Raw genomic sequence first — 16,769 nt, forward strand, 5'->3', positions numbered from 1 at the left:
ACTTGTCTGGATTAATTTTAATATGTTTCTTAATGGATTGATGTCTGTTTTTATGCATGTTGTGTTGTTTTTATGATGTTAGCTGCTCTGAGCCCGGCCTCTGCCGGGGAGGGCGGGATACAAATCAATAATAATAATAATAATAATAATAATAATAATAATAAATAATTAGGATCCTTAGTTTATTATGTCATGCACTGCTGGGGCAGGTCAGGAGTACCATTGACTAGGGACATAGAAATCTGTCAATTTCTGTCCCACTTTTTCCAGCTTTCACACCAGTTCACTAAATGTTTGATCAGCTTACACATTTTTTAAAGTTCTCATGAAGAATTATCAGCATCGTAGTGTACATTTCTCCTGCTAAATCTGTTTTTCCCCTGTAGTTTTCTTGAATATACACATTTTTGCAAGCAGTTTTCCTTGCTATAAAGTGGTTCTGTATGCTTTGTTTGCTAAAAATACGCTTTCTTGTACACTTTTGTTGTTGTTGTTCAAGAACTGCATTGCAAAATTCAGAGAAGTGCAAATTTCAAAGGGCAGCTGTGTGTCGGTTTGTGTACCGTTTTGGGATGTGGAAATTATGCATTAAAAATGAGGCAAGCTGATTTTCTGTTGCCCTGCCTCTCAAATTCCTTTGATTCACAAAGTCAGCAGCTGGGCCTTCCCTGGCCCAGATCCAGCCCTCTGAAGGACCAGCCATTTAGAAGCAAAATATGTGTGGTTAAAATTGACATTTGTGGCAACAGAACTCGTGGCAGGTCCCTTCAAGGGATGGGGAAAATAGAGGTTCAACTTCTCAAATAACCAAGAAAACTAGCTGCTGGTTGTGGTTTGCTTTGGTTCGCAATATGACTTGCAAATTTCAGAGGTGTGTGTGTGTGTCTGTGTGTGTGTCTATGATGAAAAAAGCTGAACCAGATAAACTAGTTTTCTTGGTTGTGCCTTGGGAGGGGAAAGAATGCATGCAACGTTTTACAAGCAGAACAGTTTTATTACAATCATCTATAGGGATCTTTCTCAATGATTGCTTGCATAGCATTTTACAGTCTTGAAAATGGTCAGACGTCATACTTTGTCCAGGCATTGGCTGGGTGGGAGATGTGAAATCCCCTGGCACCGAGCCAAAAAGATTATCCTTTTCTCCCCCTTATATGGCTATCCTGCTGCACATAAGCAGAGCGAAGGTTGCCTAATAGGTTTCGCTGGCTGCTAATGGAAAGCTGCGCATATAAATGATTTCATTCCAAGTTTGTTATCAGACTTGAGCGGTGCTGGTTATGTGGGGGCGGGAGGGGGGAGCTCTGAATCAAGGCAGCCCCTCCCCCCTTCCCTCTCCCCATGAAATGGTGGGTGCTGCAGCACAGAGTGGTTTGCTGGTACCCGGTGTGTGCGAGGGTTTGCGCCAGAGGGTGAGGTTCAGAGAGTGAGGTTCAGAGGGTGAACAGAGTCTGGTGCGCTAGTCCAGGCTCTGCTGTCGACACTGCCATCCCTGAGCCACTTTGCAAGGCTGGCAGGGCAGCGTTAGAAGGACGTAGCACCCATGCGCCCTTCGATCCCAGCCAGGGCCGTCTTAAGCATACCCGGCGCCGTGGTGCAAAGATCCCTCAGGCGCCCCCCCCTTTCCCAGAGTTGTCAACTTTTCCCCAAGGCTCTGTGGGGATTGCTGTCCTCCTGCAGTGCCTTGGGGGGCAAGCTGCCCGTCCGCAGGCCATATAGTTGCGGGGCTCAGCTTCCATCCTAAGCCTCTGCGGGGGTCTCTCTCCTCCCGCGGAGGCTTGGGGGGCAAGCTGCATGCCTGCCAGCCATATAGTTGACGGGGCACTGCTGGCGTGCATGCAGGGAAAGGGGAGGCCATCAGCATACCTCCTGGGAATAACAGATTTGGATCTGGAAGAATGGCAGATGAAGGTGATTGACTATATGGGACTGGCTGAAATGACTGGCAGAATCCGTGATCAGAGGAAAGAGACGGCAGAAGAAGACTGGAAGAAATTTAAAATTTATCTTAAGAAACATTGCAAAATTAATGAATGTTAAAATGTCGAGGTTCTAAGGAAAAATGGGGGTTACAGCTGTAAAAGATTAAGTAAAAGAAAAGAATAATGAAAAAATTTGATAAAATTAAGGTTTGTTAGGATTTGCTGGAAAATTTTTGAAATTGGGATGTAGAAAGGGGAGGTATGGGGAAGTCGATGAAGTAAGGTTTAAGGGGGAAAAGGATATGAAATTATACATGTTTGTTTGTGTGTCTGTTTGTTTGTTTATGTAAAACCAATAAAAATTTTATATATATATAAAAAAGGGAATAACAGATTTGGATATTCCGCAAAAGAGGAAGGGTATCTTTTTATATGCAATGGCGGCAGCAAGAGTTCTGGTTGCGGCAAAATGGAAGAGTAATGAAATCCCCTCTGTACAAGATTGGATCCAAAAGCTGACAGAATATGCCAAATTAGACAGTCTATCACAAAAAATAAAGAATAAATCAAAACAGGAATTTGTTTCAAAATGAGAGGTTTTCAAAGAATATTTGAAAAATAAATATAGTAGTTTAAATTCTGTTGCAGCATTCGAGGAACTTCAGCAATAGTTGCAAGGTAGATATAAGAAATTAGATATATTAAGAAAAAGTTTAATTATGATAAAAGTGTGTATTGGCAATACTTAATATGAAATTGAAATATGGAATAGATGGGAGGTTGGGTCTTTAGTGTTAAGACCAATATATGTTTTATTGTTTGTTAAGAAAATTATGTGTCTATGGTTATTCCTGTGTGTAATCTGGTAATTGTGTTTTTTGTTTTTTCTTGCTGTATCAATAAAAAATGGGGGGAAAGGGGGGGAAAGAAAGGGGAGGCCGCCAGCAAAGCCGCGCAGCTCCCCCACTCGCTGCGGCGCCCCTGAGAGGCCAGCGCCTTGGCGCAATGCACCAGTAAGCCCAGTAGGAAAGATGGCTCTGATCCCAGCCTTGGCACATGGCTGTCGTATCCTCCTCACACCACCCTGCCAGCCCTGAGCCACTTGCAGTGCTAGGATCTGATCTCTATGATTTGCCCAAAGAATCATTCAGATCAGCTCTCAGCCTCACAAAGCAGCACAGGGCTGGCACAGCAGTACGAGCAGTGCCACCCCCCCCCAGCAAAATGTGCCAGGGGTCATTGCCCAGCAGGCCCCCTCTATGCTATGCCCCTGCTTCAGGGTGCAGTTGGGGGCGGGAGAGGGGGGTCAGGGAAACAAACATTTATAAGCATCTTCGGAAGACAGCCTATGGGGAGTGTTCTACTTATGCCACAATTTTGAGAGAGCAGAAGAAATGCGTGGGATGTGTGACCCTGGATGCAGGTTTAACGTATTCAAGCCTATGTACGTCTACTCAAAAGTAGGTCCCACTGTCAGTGGCATTCCTTGAGGTCTCAAATTTCAGTGGCACCCTGTGCGGCATCAAAATCTGGTGCCCCTGCACCTTTTGCCTTCTGTTTGACTTCAAACTGGGAGCCAGTGTGGTGTAGTGGTTAAGAGCGGTAGTCTCGTTATCTGGGGAACCGGGTTCGTGTCTCCGCTCCTCCACATGCAGCTGCTGGGTGACCTTGGGCCAGTCACACTTCTCTGAAGTCTCTCAGCCCCACTCACCTCACAGAGTGTTTGTTGTGGGGGAGGAAGGGAAAGGAGAATGTTAGCCGCTTTGAGACTCCTGAAGGGGAGTGAAAGGCGGGATATCAAATCCAAACTCCTCTTCTTCTTCTTCTTCTTCATAGGGGCGGTGCCTATCGCGGTGTCCCAGAAGCTAGGCATCAGGTGTGACCAAACTGGTTGTACTCCCCTAATTTCACCTTTGCCACTCGCTTCATGAGACGTACTGCTAGATAACTGTGTCTATGCAGTCTCAGGATTTCAGCAATCCACCACCTCCTTTTAAAAGAACCTAAGTTTCTAGCTCTTATGGGTATGACGTCTAAAAGTGCACATGCCTTGTGAAATCATAGAAGCCAGAGGAGGAGGAGGGGAGCAGGATTTCTAGTGGCCAGATGTGTCCTCTATACTCTGCATGGACACCTGTTTTCTTGAATAGCAAAACCAGCATGCATTATGTAAAATGCAGATTAAATTATTTGGAAGTTTAAAAGACCCTTATGCAATTTCCATAATTTATACAGATCAAGGGGTTTTGATTTTCCTTGCCGTGTAATTCAGACTCCCTTTACACAATTCCTGCAGAAATTTCAATTAATTCAGCATAGTGTTTGTTTATTTATTTACCGGCACCATGCCTGCCTTCCCACACAAATAAATAAGTAAAGACCAGCTCACAAACAGGTGAGCAACCACAGACAGGAATAATATAGCAAAAAGAGAAAGAGGAAGAAGAGAAGAAGCCATTAAAGTTATTTTAAAAGAATGTTCAATGTTTATTGAACATGCAAAACAACATCGCTCCTGACTTGACATGTCAGTGAGACACATCCTTAGACCCTGGGAGAAAAACGAATGCCTGTCCTAGTAGCTTCTGGTTGGATGATGAAGAGAAGTGGATGGAAGACCCGCCCCCTCTCTTTGATTGCTCAGTCGTTGTTCCCTAATTGCCTTCAGGTGTTGAATCAAAACAATCAGTACTTATGATGCAAGCCTCTAAGATAAAGACACAGATTAAGATATTTGAAAACCTCACCACGCTCCGTTACTTAACTATATAACAAGATAAAACCTTTCTACTCTTACTTTTTAGCTTTGTACTTATTCAGTTTTTTTGGAAACAAATAAAAGTGGGGGGAAGCAGTGGTAGTGACCAAATCCTCAAGAAAACCAGTATTTCAGAAAAGACTGAGAAGCTACATTTACTTCACAGCTCATCGAAAAGCAGGCAGTGATGGTAGGGTTGCCCATATTTCAAACAGTGAAAATCCAAACTGTTGCTGAGCTTTTTTTGGCAAGTTTGCAAAGAAAAATGGAGGTTTTTGAGCTATTTTTAAGGGAAATCACCCAAAACAATGTTGTTGTTTAATCGTTTAGTCATGTCCGACTCTTTGTGACACCATGGACCAGAGCACGCCAGGCATGTCTTCCCCTGCCTCCTGCAGTTTGGTCAAACTCATGCTGGTAGCTTCGAGAACACTGTCCAACCATCTCGTCCTCTGTCGTCCCCTTCTTCTTGTGCCCTCCATCTTTCCCAACATCAGGGTCTTTTCCAGGGAGTCTTCTCTTCTCATGAGGTGGCCAAAGTATTGGAGCCTCAGCTTCACGATCTGTCCTTCCAGTGAGCACTCAGGGCTGATTTCCTTCAGAATGGATAGGTTTGATCCTCCAGCACCATAATTCAAAAGTATCAATTCTTTGGCGATCAGCTTTCTTTATAGTCCAGCTCTCACTTCCATACATCACTACTGGGAAAACCATATCTTTAATTATACGGACCTTTGTTGGCAAGGTGATGTCTCTGCTTTTTAGGATGCTTTTTTAGATGAAAAAAATTAACATTATTTTTTTTCTTATGTGCACTTATGATAGTCAGTTTAGATAGTCAGTTTGGATAGTCAGTTTCTGCCGTCTGAACTGGGTTCCACACAGTCACAAAAAGAAGCCACAAAAATGAAGTCACAAGCCACAGTCACAAAAGCAAAGTCACAAGTCAGTCCCATAAAATGAAGAACAAGCCACAGTCAAAAAACCGAAAAAGCCACACAAACCAAAACGCAAAAAAATAGCAAAAACAAAACCTCCAAATCTAACTTCTGTGTTGCGTGGGTGCCCAGGACTCAAGAGCTGGCCGACTCAACAGGAAGCCTCTGATTCGCAGCTCAATTAACAAATGAAACACACCAAAACAGGAACCAGACGATGAAAAGTGACCCCTAAAACAGCAATTTTACATGAATTTTACTATCTAACGGGGCCATTGATCCATAAAATGAAATCAATAAAACAGTACAAAATGAAAGTGTGATTTTCTTCTTACCTGCGCTGATGTTTGGATGGGGACTCAGGGTCCTCTTCCACAATCACAATCGGCTTGGCTCCCGGCATTTGCAGGGGCCTCAGAGAGCTCCCAAGGCTGGAGGCTGATTGCGGAGCCTCCGTAGGCCCCGCGGATGTCCGGGCTTGGCTCCAGGCAGCGGCGAGGCCTCCGAGAGCTCGGAAAACTTACTGCCGGGTTACAATCGTTTGTAACCCCAAAAAATGTAACTTGAAGCATTTGTAACCCAAGGTACCACTGTATTTCCTGTCTGTTGTAGCTGTGCTAGATGCTCTGTGGTTTTAAACTTTTTTGGGGAAGTCTACATACATAGCATTTACCCACATCCTTATGCTTACGGACAGTTCCAAAGAACTCTAAAATGTTTAGACAGGGCTTATCCTTGCAGAAGCCATGCTGGTTCTTCTTCAGCGAGGCTTGTTCTTCTAGATGCTTGGTGATCCTATACAGTGGTACCTCGGGTTAAGTACTTAATTCGTTCCGGAGGTCCATTCTTAACTTGAAACTGTTCTTAACCTGGAGCACCAGGGGCCTCCTGCTGCTGCTGCGCCGCCGGAGCACGATTTCTGTTCTCATCCTGAAGCAAAGTTCTTAACCTGAAGCACTATTTCTGGGTTAGCAGAGTCTATAACCTGAAGCGTATGTAACCCGAGGTCCCACTGTATTTAACAAAGCTTTACCCTAGCTTTCCTGGAACATTTGTTAAACTAACTGGCTCATAATTTCTTGACTCCCGTTTTTAAAAATGTTGCTCCACTGGGCACTTTTCAGTTATAAGAACGTAAGAAGAATCTGCTGAAATATCTGGTCCAACATCCAGTTCTCACAGGGATCAACCAGATGGCTCTTGGAAATGCATTGGTCCTCCAGTATGGAGCAAGTTACATATCTTTGTTAGCAAATCAGCAATTTCACATCTGAGTTCTTTAATGGGTGGATCCCATCAGGACAGTCATTTGTTTGTGTTCATTTTGTCAATAATAATAATAATAATAATAATAATAATAATTTATTTATACCCTGCCCATCTGGCTGGGTTTCCAACAGAATATTAAATATTCCAACAGAATATTAAAATACAATAACCTATTAAACATTAAAAGCTTCCCTAAACAAGGCTGCCTTCAGATGTCTTCTAAAAGTCTGGTAGTTGTTTTTCTCTTTGACATCTGGTGGAAGGACATTCCACAGGGCGGGTGCCACTACTGAGAAGGCCCTCTGCCTGGTTCCCTGTAACTTGGCTTCTCACAGGGAGGGAACCGCCAGAAGGCCCTTGGCACCGGACCTCAGTGTCTGGGCAGAACGATGGGGGTGGAGACGCTCCTTCAGATATACTGGACCGAGGCCGTTTAGGGCTTTAAAGATCAGCACCAACACTTTGAATTGTGCTTATTAAAAATAAGGTTTAGAATGGCTCTTGTCATCACTATTTGTCTCTCTTCCTCAGATTCACTTCTGGAGAAAGTCAGCTCAGGTACAGGAACCCGCACTATATCTTCTGCAATGAAGACAGAAGCAGAGAGTTAATTCAGCTTCTTTACCATCACACAAGCCCAAGAGAAGAGCCAAACAGCAGCTTCAAAATGGCCCTGAAAGTCCCTTCTCCAGGCAATGGAGAAGGGACTTTCCAGTTCATTTTGAAGCTTCTCTCTCTCTCTCTCTCTCTCTCTCTCTCTCTCTTTGTCTTCCTTTGTACATGTCTCACTCTTCGGTTTCTCTAGCAATGAGCTTCCCAGTTCTTTTAAAAGCACCCCCGCCCCCTCTTGTAGAGAAGTGTTTCTAGCAGAAACAATTGAGAAATCTGGTTGTAGAAATAGCATTCAACATATGTTGAAAAATATTCCTAGTGTTTTTCACCGGCTGAGCCTGGGTGAACCTATATAACTCCTCCCTCTTCCATCTCTGTATCTGAAATGTACCTTTGAGCAGAGTCAGGATGCACATATACACAGACCTGCATTCATATACATATCACTATATATTATTATATAGAGTGAGGAACTATGCACATTGCTAAGAACATGTGGGAGAGCCAGTGTGGTGTAGTGGTTAGGAGCAATGGACTCGTAATCTGGTGAACCGGGTTCGCTTCCCCGCTCCTCCACATGCAGCTGCTGGGTGACCTTGGGCTAGTCACACTTCTCTGAAGTCTCTCAGCCCCACTCACCTCACAGAGTGTTTGTTGTGGGGGAGGAAGGGAAAGGAGAATGTTAGCCGCTTTGAGACTCCTTCAGGTAGTGATAAAGTGGGATATCAAATCCAAACTCTTCTTCTTCAACAACAACAACAACAACAACATTTGGAACTTTGGGTGCCAAGGGAGTGAAAGGTGTGCTAAAGGAGGAGAATGAGATTGCAGAGCAGTTGAATGAATTATTGGCCTCTGACTTCACAACAGAAGATTTAGGGCAGACCCCACAGCAACGTTTACAGGAAGAGAGTCTGAGGGACTCACTAGTGATGAGAGATGAAGTTCTAGGCTTAATCTCCTGGTCTGAAGGGCACCTGGGTTCTCAAAGAATTCAACTGTGAAACTGATGATCTGCTATTAAAAATATGGAATTTGTCCTTCAGATCAGTCTCCATACCTGAGGACTGGGAAGCAGCTCATGTAACACCATCTTTTTAAAAAGGATCCTGGAAATTACAGGCTAGTTAGATTAAGGTCTGTCTTGGGGAAACTGGTGGAACGTATTGTTAAAGGTCATATTTTATTTCTTTTTATATATATAAAAACCACATTTATATACTACCATACAATAAAAACTATATTAAAAAGAAAAGTGCAGAAAATGGCTAGAGAAAAGCTTTTCTCCCTCTCGTATCATTAAAACTCATGGGCATCTCATGAAGCTAAATGCTGGATGATTCAAGACAGATAAAAGAAAGTACTTATCCACTTATGGAACACAAGATGGTGATGGTCCCCAACTCAGATGGCTTTAAAAGATTAGAGAAATTCATAGAGGACAAGACTGTCTCTGCCTTTGCAGCTGGAGACAGTAATACAGTGGTACCTTGGTTTAGGAACAGCTTAGTTCATGAACAACTTGGATTAAGAGCACTGCAAACCCAGAAGTAGGTGTTTTGGTTTCTGAACTTTGCCTTGGAATAAGAACATGTTTCGCTTCCTGTTTGTGTTCCATTTGTAAATTGAGTCCCCTGCTGCTATGGGAAAGCTCACCTTGGTTTAAGAACGCTTTGGTTTAAGAACAGAATTCCGGAACAGATTAAGTAAACCAAGGTATCACTGTACAGTCATACCTCAGGTTAAAGCAGCTTCGAGTTGAGCGTTTTCGGGTTGCGCTCCACGGAGACCCGGAAGTAACGGAATACATTACTTCCGGGTTTCATCGCTCATGCATGTGCAGATGCTCAAAATGACGTCACATGCAGTCACGGATTGCGTTTGCTTCAGGATGCAAACGGGGCTCCAGAACAGATCCCGCTTGCATCCAGAGTTTCTGTATACCAGCTTCTGGAACCACAGGAGGGGAGAGTGTGATTGAGCTGGAGCTGTGCTTGAGGGTTTCCCATAGGCAGCTTGTTGGCCACCGTGAGAACAGGATGCCAAACTGGATGAGCTACTGGCCTGATCCAGCAGTCTCTGCTTCCAGGATACTGCCTATTCATAGCACTGCCTGTTCATAGCACTCCAAAAGTGCGAGAAAGGACCAGTCTCCTAGGTGATGGGTAGGAGAGAGCAAAGAGGCTGGATTCAGTTCCCACAACACACAAACATGCCCTTTCACCCAGATTTTGCTGCTGTGCGATTGTCTGTGTTCTTCTTCTTTTTTTAATGTATCTTTATTAAAGATTTTCTAACTACCTGCGTTATAACTATGAGACCAGACCCTTAGCAAGATGGGTCTCTTCTGTTTCCGGTGTGGCTGTTGTCTTTGAACACTACATGCACATGAAGAGCAGGAGGAATGAGCCTTTTGAAGGGAACATGATGGATTTAAGGAGAAGTGAGCACATGGAAACTGCCACACACACACACCTCAAAAAGAAAAGTAAAAGAGCAGTGGATTTCCTTTTGCCAAATATTTGCAGACACGATAATCAAGGAGGAGAAAGGAATGGAAATTAAGCTTCGATTACATCCGCCCTAGTACCAGAGATAGGCTGTCTCAAGCCGTGTGCGCGAGTTACTCCCTATATAAATGTTTTAAGTTTTTTGGATCAATCCAGTATATTTTCTTTTAGTTGTTGAATGATTCTGTGTACATCGCGGCAGCCTTTGGCTATGTGCAATAAAACTGACTGACTACTCCCTACTGAATGCGCAGATTCAGCCATTCGGAGTTCCTTCTATAAAGGAAAAAAAATATGTTTGTGTGTGTTTAAAAGTTGCCAACACTAAATGGTCAGAATTAAACATTTGCGCAAAAATGCGTGAGAAAATGGGGAGAGCAGCATGGTTCATAATTAGTTTCCTTTCCCTAGTGATGAAACGAAACCGACCTCGTTTATTTTGCTAAAATAAACCGCACATTTACACTTCCGCACCCGAGTAAAAAAAACAACACAGCTTTTTGCAGCCGGCAGGAGGAATTCCGTTGGCCGCCGACTGCCCGCCCCGATCACCCCACCCCGATCCGCCAGCCCTTCGGTGGTGCCGCCCCCTCTGGTCCCCAAGACGGGCTCCAACACGCCCAGCTCCCTCCCGCCTCCGCTGCCCCCTCCCCCTCCTCCAACTTGCCCCCGCATGCCCGGGCATCCCGGCCTCTGATTGGCTCCCCGAGGAAAGCCTCGTCGAAGGGGGCGGGGCTTCGCGATCACGTCACCGGGGAAACCCCCGGCACCTTCTCTTTGCCTGGGCGCGCCGGGACGAGAAGCTGGCAGAACGCGGGAGAGAGCGAGCCGAGAGCATCGTCCGCCCCGTCGACTCCCGGCGCTGCTCCGAAGGCCCGTCGCACAAAAGCCTCCCGCTGGATCTCGCTGCGCCGGAGATGATGCCGAGCAAAACGCTGCGCAAAGGCGCGCCGCGCAACCCCGCGCCCCCAGGTAGGTCGCCGGACGGGCCCCAGACGACGGCTCGGCGCCTCGTCTGCGCGCCGCCGCCTCGGGCACAGGCTTCCCGCCGGCAGCCCGTCGAGGCACCGGATCAGTTTTGCGGTCTTCTTGAGGTGAGCGGCGATCGATGGTCTGGAGGCGCCTCTGTAGTGGATCGCAGAGTCCGAAGGGACCCCCGAGCCCATGTAGTCCACCCCACCCGACGCCACCCACCCTTGATTTCGGAGCCCGGGCTTGACCGTTGCACAGTCTTTTTGGGCAGTGGTCTTTTCAGTCCTGGGTCTCAACTCAAAGACCCACCCTAAATGCGCCTCTTCTCTCCCATCTCTCCCATTTTCCATGGCCCTGAGGGCATAGCTGCAACCCCACTTAGGTCAAGGTCGTGACCCCCTTTGTGTTTATGGTTCATGACCTGCCATGAAAATCAACGCTTAAGTTGTCAAGTTGCCCGGTTGTTGTTGTTTAGTCGTTTAGTCATGTCCGACTCTTTGTGACCCCATGGACCAGAGCACACCAGGCACTCCTGTCTTCCATCGCCTCCCGCAGTTTGGTCAAACTCAAGCTGGTAGCTTCGAGAACACTGTCCAACCATCTCGTCCTCTGTCGTCCCCTTCTCCTTGTGCCCTCCATCTTTCCCAACATCAGGGTCTTTCCCAGGGAGTCTTCTCTTCTCATGAAGAGGCCAAAGTATTGGAGCCCCAGCTTCAGGATCTGTCCTTCCAGTGAGCACTCAGGGCTGATTTCCTTAAGAATGGATCGGTTTGATCTTCTTGCAGTCCATGGGACTCTCAAGAGTTTCCTCCAGCACCATAATTCAAAAAAGTTGCCTGGTACAAATGTCAAAAACAGTCAGAATTCCTTAGGCAGGTCAGTGATAGAAGTCCATGATCTGTGTGGCTCCCCTCCCCCTCCCACTTGTATTTTCAATAATCACTTGCCCCGATCCAACAGTCCCCTGAAGGACTGCCTTGACTCTGCCTGTCCAGGCATTGCCATTCACTTCCACGACCACAAAGCAGACTACTGATGCCCTCCCAGCGCCTTGAACTACAACTCCCACCAGCCCCAGCATCCACAACCAACGCTCAGAACTTATGAAAGCAGTTGGGGAAGGGCTGCAAAGGGAAGCTGATTCCACCAGAAGCTTTGCATGACCGTAGGGATCTGCCCTATAGCTGGGGGTTTGCCCATTTGATCCACTATCTACTGTCAAGGATCTCAGGCAGAGATAGGTCTTCCTCATCACCCGAAATCCTTTTAACTGGAGAGGCCAGAGATTGAACAGGGAGCGTCTGCTTACAATGCAGATGCGCTGCCATAGCTCTGATGTTTACAGGTGCTCTGATTCCCTGAATAATTTGAATATCCACGAAGTCAAAGGGTGATGGCGCTCTGTCCTGCCTCCAGCTTCTATCCCACTGTGTTGTTTTAAAAAGTGGGGGGAGGGAAAGCTGTTAAAAATAGGGAAAGGGGCTGAGCTGTCGTTTTGAAATTCAGATTTGCAATTCTCTGTAGCCAGCATTGCAAAAATGCTTGAAGTATGGTCCTATTTACCAGCTCTGCATTCTTAAGCACACCATGGCCAAACAAACACTTGTAGGTATTCTGAGTCGGAAGCATCCTCAGTTCTTCTCGCTACTTTCATTGATGGGAGCAACTGAATGTTCACTTCCCATCGCCTTGCAGTGAAGTGAATGGAGGCTCCAGCATGTGCAGGAGTATACAAACTGCGGAGGCATCCCTGGTTTGGGTCAAAATCTCTTGTTTTATGGGTTATGACATATAATTTAAAACGGCATCAGGCTTATAATGCTAGAAGAGTTTGATGAACAGCTTTGAAGGTGGTGTTTCCTTACAGTCGAGCTCTAGATAAATTTTATTAAATGAGTAAATGATTAGCCGAAGTCCGCGCCGGAGACTAACAATGTGCTCGTCTTTTTTACAGACTCGGAGGCGGTACGGGAATGTGCATTGCAGCTACGGAGGATGGGGGACAAATGGAACCTGCGCCAGAAGATCCTCAACCTGATTTCAAAGCTTTTCTGCCCCGAAACGTGAGAGCGCTTTGAGGGAAAGGAAAGGAAATGGAGGGAGAGAAATGAAAGAAAATTTCAGAAGGCCCAACCTTTACGTGTGTGGAGTCGTGAAAAGAGACTTCCGTAAGACAGAGGAGATGAAACGTTTCCTGTGCATTTCTGCAGCCAGTTTCCTGTGGAGAAAAAAGGCTCCTGTGATATGATTTCTTCAGAAAACGTTTGTGAAAGTTTGCTTGCAAATGGAAGGAACTGGAGAAGAGAGAACTGGAATTTACTGTTTACCGGAGATGTTGAATTGTGAAGGGCACTGGAAAAGGAAGGAATCTGGGAGGAGTGCCCCAACGCAGAGTTCAGCGTTCTGATTTCCATAGGTCTCGAATTCATTCACTCAGCTGTTATACTGTATTGAAAATTTATGGGATTTCATGCATACCAACGGGCAGCATTCCACCACCGCTCCGCTCTAAACTCTGGACAGTGCAAATCAGTTGATCAGCTCTTTGCAATTCCCATTTCCTAGGAATTGGAATCCCAGCCTAAACTAAACTAGGGAAAGGAGTATTTTGCTTGTGTGTTTGTTACAGCGAAATGAATGTAAGCTGTTACACAGAATCATAGAAACGTATAGTTCAGCTATGTAATACATTATGTTCATTTTTTAAAAAATGTATTACACTGCAATGCTATCAATTTGCAACGCTAAATCGAGTAGATCTGCAGTGCCAATGTACCAATATTAGTCCTACAGGTAGGACATTGTATGATTACTTATTTTTGTTGCGACTATAATGGGTTACTTTTGGGTTATCAGCTAGAACCAAATGTTTCAGGTGAATGTTTGAAAGCACACCAGGAGGCTGTTTAACAGCATCCTTTCAATAGAAGTTACAGTATTCTTAAGATGAGTTGTACAGCTTTAGCTAGCAGTTAACAGAATACAATTTCCCATTTATAACAAATGTGACAAATTCCCTTACAGTGTTAGGCTTAAACGGAGGAAGCTGTAGAAAGAAAGGAGCAAATGAAGAGTTACATTTCAGAGGGAAAATATGACTACTTTTTCTTTTACGCTAAGAAAACCAACCATATTATTCAAAATGTGTCAGGAAGATAAAATGTTACAGCTGCTTTTCAAATGGGGGAAAGCTAGCAAAGAGAGCTTTAACCCAATCTAGAGATGGAGGCGATATCAGGTGTGCCATCAGGGATTCCCTTCATACTCAGAGTTTCCCATTCATTACAGTGGGAGAAGTTGATTTGTGCATTCAGAAAAATCCTAGCTACCAGCATGAAAATGAACCCAAAAGGTTTTTAAGTCTGAATGGGCTGCAGATCTTCAGTTTCCCAGTCTGGAGATCTGACATATTAAACAAATGGCAGGATTAAGTCGCCAACATTTTTATTTCACGTTCCCCCTGGCAGGTTAACAAAATGTACTTGAGCCCTGGTTAAAAGGCACATGACAACTATGGCACAGATACAATACATTTCTAGCATCCTCCTGCCAAAACAAATGCACATTCTTCAGTAATATCATTAAGACGCTATATTTCAAAGCCAGGACCCCCCTCACCCCCGTCAGACTGCCTTCCATAAAAGTGTAAACAGCTAAAATAGTTGACCTCAATGAAAAGCTGGCAAATCTTTTTCTGTGAGTGAAGTGTCATTTCAACAAATTTTGATTTTCTAAGATTGCTTTCATCTAGTACATGTTGCCAGATTCTGGCTGAGTTAAGTGTTCAGGAAAACAAATAACTGGAAGTACGAAGTGTCATTTCAAACATATGGTAGAAGACTTTATTTATAATGTGTGTTGTTGTTTTTTGCAATGGTGAATCCCTCTCCCCTTTGTATAATGTTTTGATGCTGGTGTATTTGCCAGCTATATGTGTTTATGTCAGAAAGATTATTTACAGCAAAATAGCTTGTTCAAAGTGTTTAAGGGTCGTATTTGCAAACAACCTGGTTCATGCGTCTCGCTTCTTTGCAAACAAGTTTCATCCGTTGCCTTCCACAATGGGCTGCCCAGGCTTCTTGTTTTCATTTCTACAAATATTTGTGCTGACATCTTGCTGAGTTAATGAACTTGGTGTGTGCATTGTTGTTGTTTTTTTGTAAAAAAAATAAATTAATGCTTTGGAATATAATTTCTGTGGAATTTTAATACATATACATTATGTCTCTTTTGCAGTTGGCAATAAAGCTGTAACAGCTATATTATTATTATCTCTGTTGTTATTATTATTTGCCCTCCCACGTATATGTCCCAGCGTGGTGTACAAAATATAATTAATAACAGCTTTAAAACTGCAGTTAAAAATAGGACAAAAATATCAGGAGATGCATTTAAAACATTGTAAAGTAGACAAGCCGATAGATAATTTTAAGGAGGGTAAAAGCAAATTGCCAATATTCCACCACAATTTAGGGCAGACCGGGCTGGAATAGGAGGAGGGAATTGAAGCTCCGGGTCTTTTTTATTTTCAGAGCTGGAGCAGCAGTGCCATCTTCCAGATCCTCCTTGCTCTGGCAAGTGAATGAGGTGATGACAAGGCTTTCAAGTTTTACTATGATAATAATAATTGATTTATTACAGTCAAAGACCAGCTCACATAACACAAGAAAAACAGCATTCATAAAGATAAAATATACAATCAGAGCAGATTGCAGCAATAGCTCATGAATTAAAATTGAAATATATACATACACCCGCACAACTGAGATTTGGGCTACCATAAAACATTGACCCTGAGGCACCCCAAATGGCAACTTCAGCATTTCCCTAGTAAGCTATTTTATACCAGAGGATGATCTGTGCCTACAAATTTGGGCGCAAAATCTCACTACCAGCCAGGTGGTCTTATGATCTTTGCCTAAGAGGAGAGAATTAAGTTTAGAAGTTTTACTATGGTTTGTTTCAGAAACAAACCAAAGTAAGTTCCATCATTTTAGACTTTGAACTAACTGGTTTTACTTGGGATGGCCTCTTTGGATAGTAATGTGTATTCACCTACTACAAATTGTTTTTCTGGGGTAGGTAAAGGTAAAGGGACCCCTGACCATTAGGTACAGTCGTGACCGACTCTGGGGTTGCGGCGCTCATCTCGCTTTATTGGCCAAGGGAGCCGGCGTACAGCTTCCGGGTCATGTGGCCAGCATGACTAAGCTGCTTCTGGCGAACCAGAGCAACGCACGGAAACACCGTTTACCTTCCCACCGGAGTGGTACCTGTTTATCTACTTGCACTTTGACGTGCTTTCGAACTGCTAGGTTGGCAGGAGCAGGGACCGAGCAACGGGAGCTCACCCCGTCGTGGGGATTTGAACCGCCAACCTTCTGATCAGCAAGTCCTAGGCGCTGTGGTTTAACCCATAGTGCCACCCATTTTCTGGGGTAGGAGGCCCCTTTAAATGGCTATGAGTATTCCCTTCAAAATGTAGCAAGGCAGCCCTGTTGCCTTGAGGGGAGGGAAAGGTTTCTGCTCATTCTGCCAAGTGGGGCCCTGGACCTCCACCCTAAAGTCTTGGCTCAAGTGCACCACTGCCCTCTTCTGTAAAGTACTATGCAGAATGATATGGCCATAATGTCAATCAATCAACTGGATTGGCATGCCATCTTTGTAACTAGGACTAGTAGAGATGGAGGCAAATTCTGACTTGGCCAGAATCTTGGCTTTCTATTGAAGCTGACTGGCTTATCCGAGATTCCTGGCTGCAGCGTAGAAACAGCACACTGAACAAAAT

At 44.6% G+C, this 16,769-nt stretch overlaps 1 protein-coding gene across 2 annotated transcripts in view; it reads left to right on the forward strand.

Moving 5' to 3' along the window:
- Positions 1-15,252, forward strand: part of PMAIP1 (phorbol-12-myristate-13-acetate-induced protein 1) — a 33,597-nt gene extending 18,345 nt beyond the window's left edge. Inside the window, exons 1-2 of one of the 2 annotated variants that reach the window (XM_082191313.1) lie at positions 10,726-10,981; positions 12,936-15,252. In XM_082191313.1, the coding sequence (XP_082047439.1) occupies positions 10,927-10,981; positions 12,936-13,048 (168 nt within the window). In that variant the 5' untranslated portion in view covers positions 10,726-10,926 and the 3' untranslated portion in view covers positions 13,049-15,252. Of the gene's footprint in view, positions 1-10,725; positions 10,982-12,935 lie in introns of those variants that run through there. The other variant, XM_082191314.1, reaches the window with a different exon arrangement.
- Positions 15,253-16,769: the final 1,517 nt, after the last annotated feature.

The sequence above is a fragment of the Podarcis vaucheri genome, assembly GCF_965113315.1.
Source record: "Podarcis vaucheri genome assembly, chromosome: 11".
In the NCBI taxonomy this organism is placed as follows: domain Eukaryota; kingdom Metazoa; phylum Chordata; class Lepidosauria; order Squamata; family Lacertidae; genus Podarcis; species Podarcis vaucheri.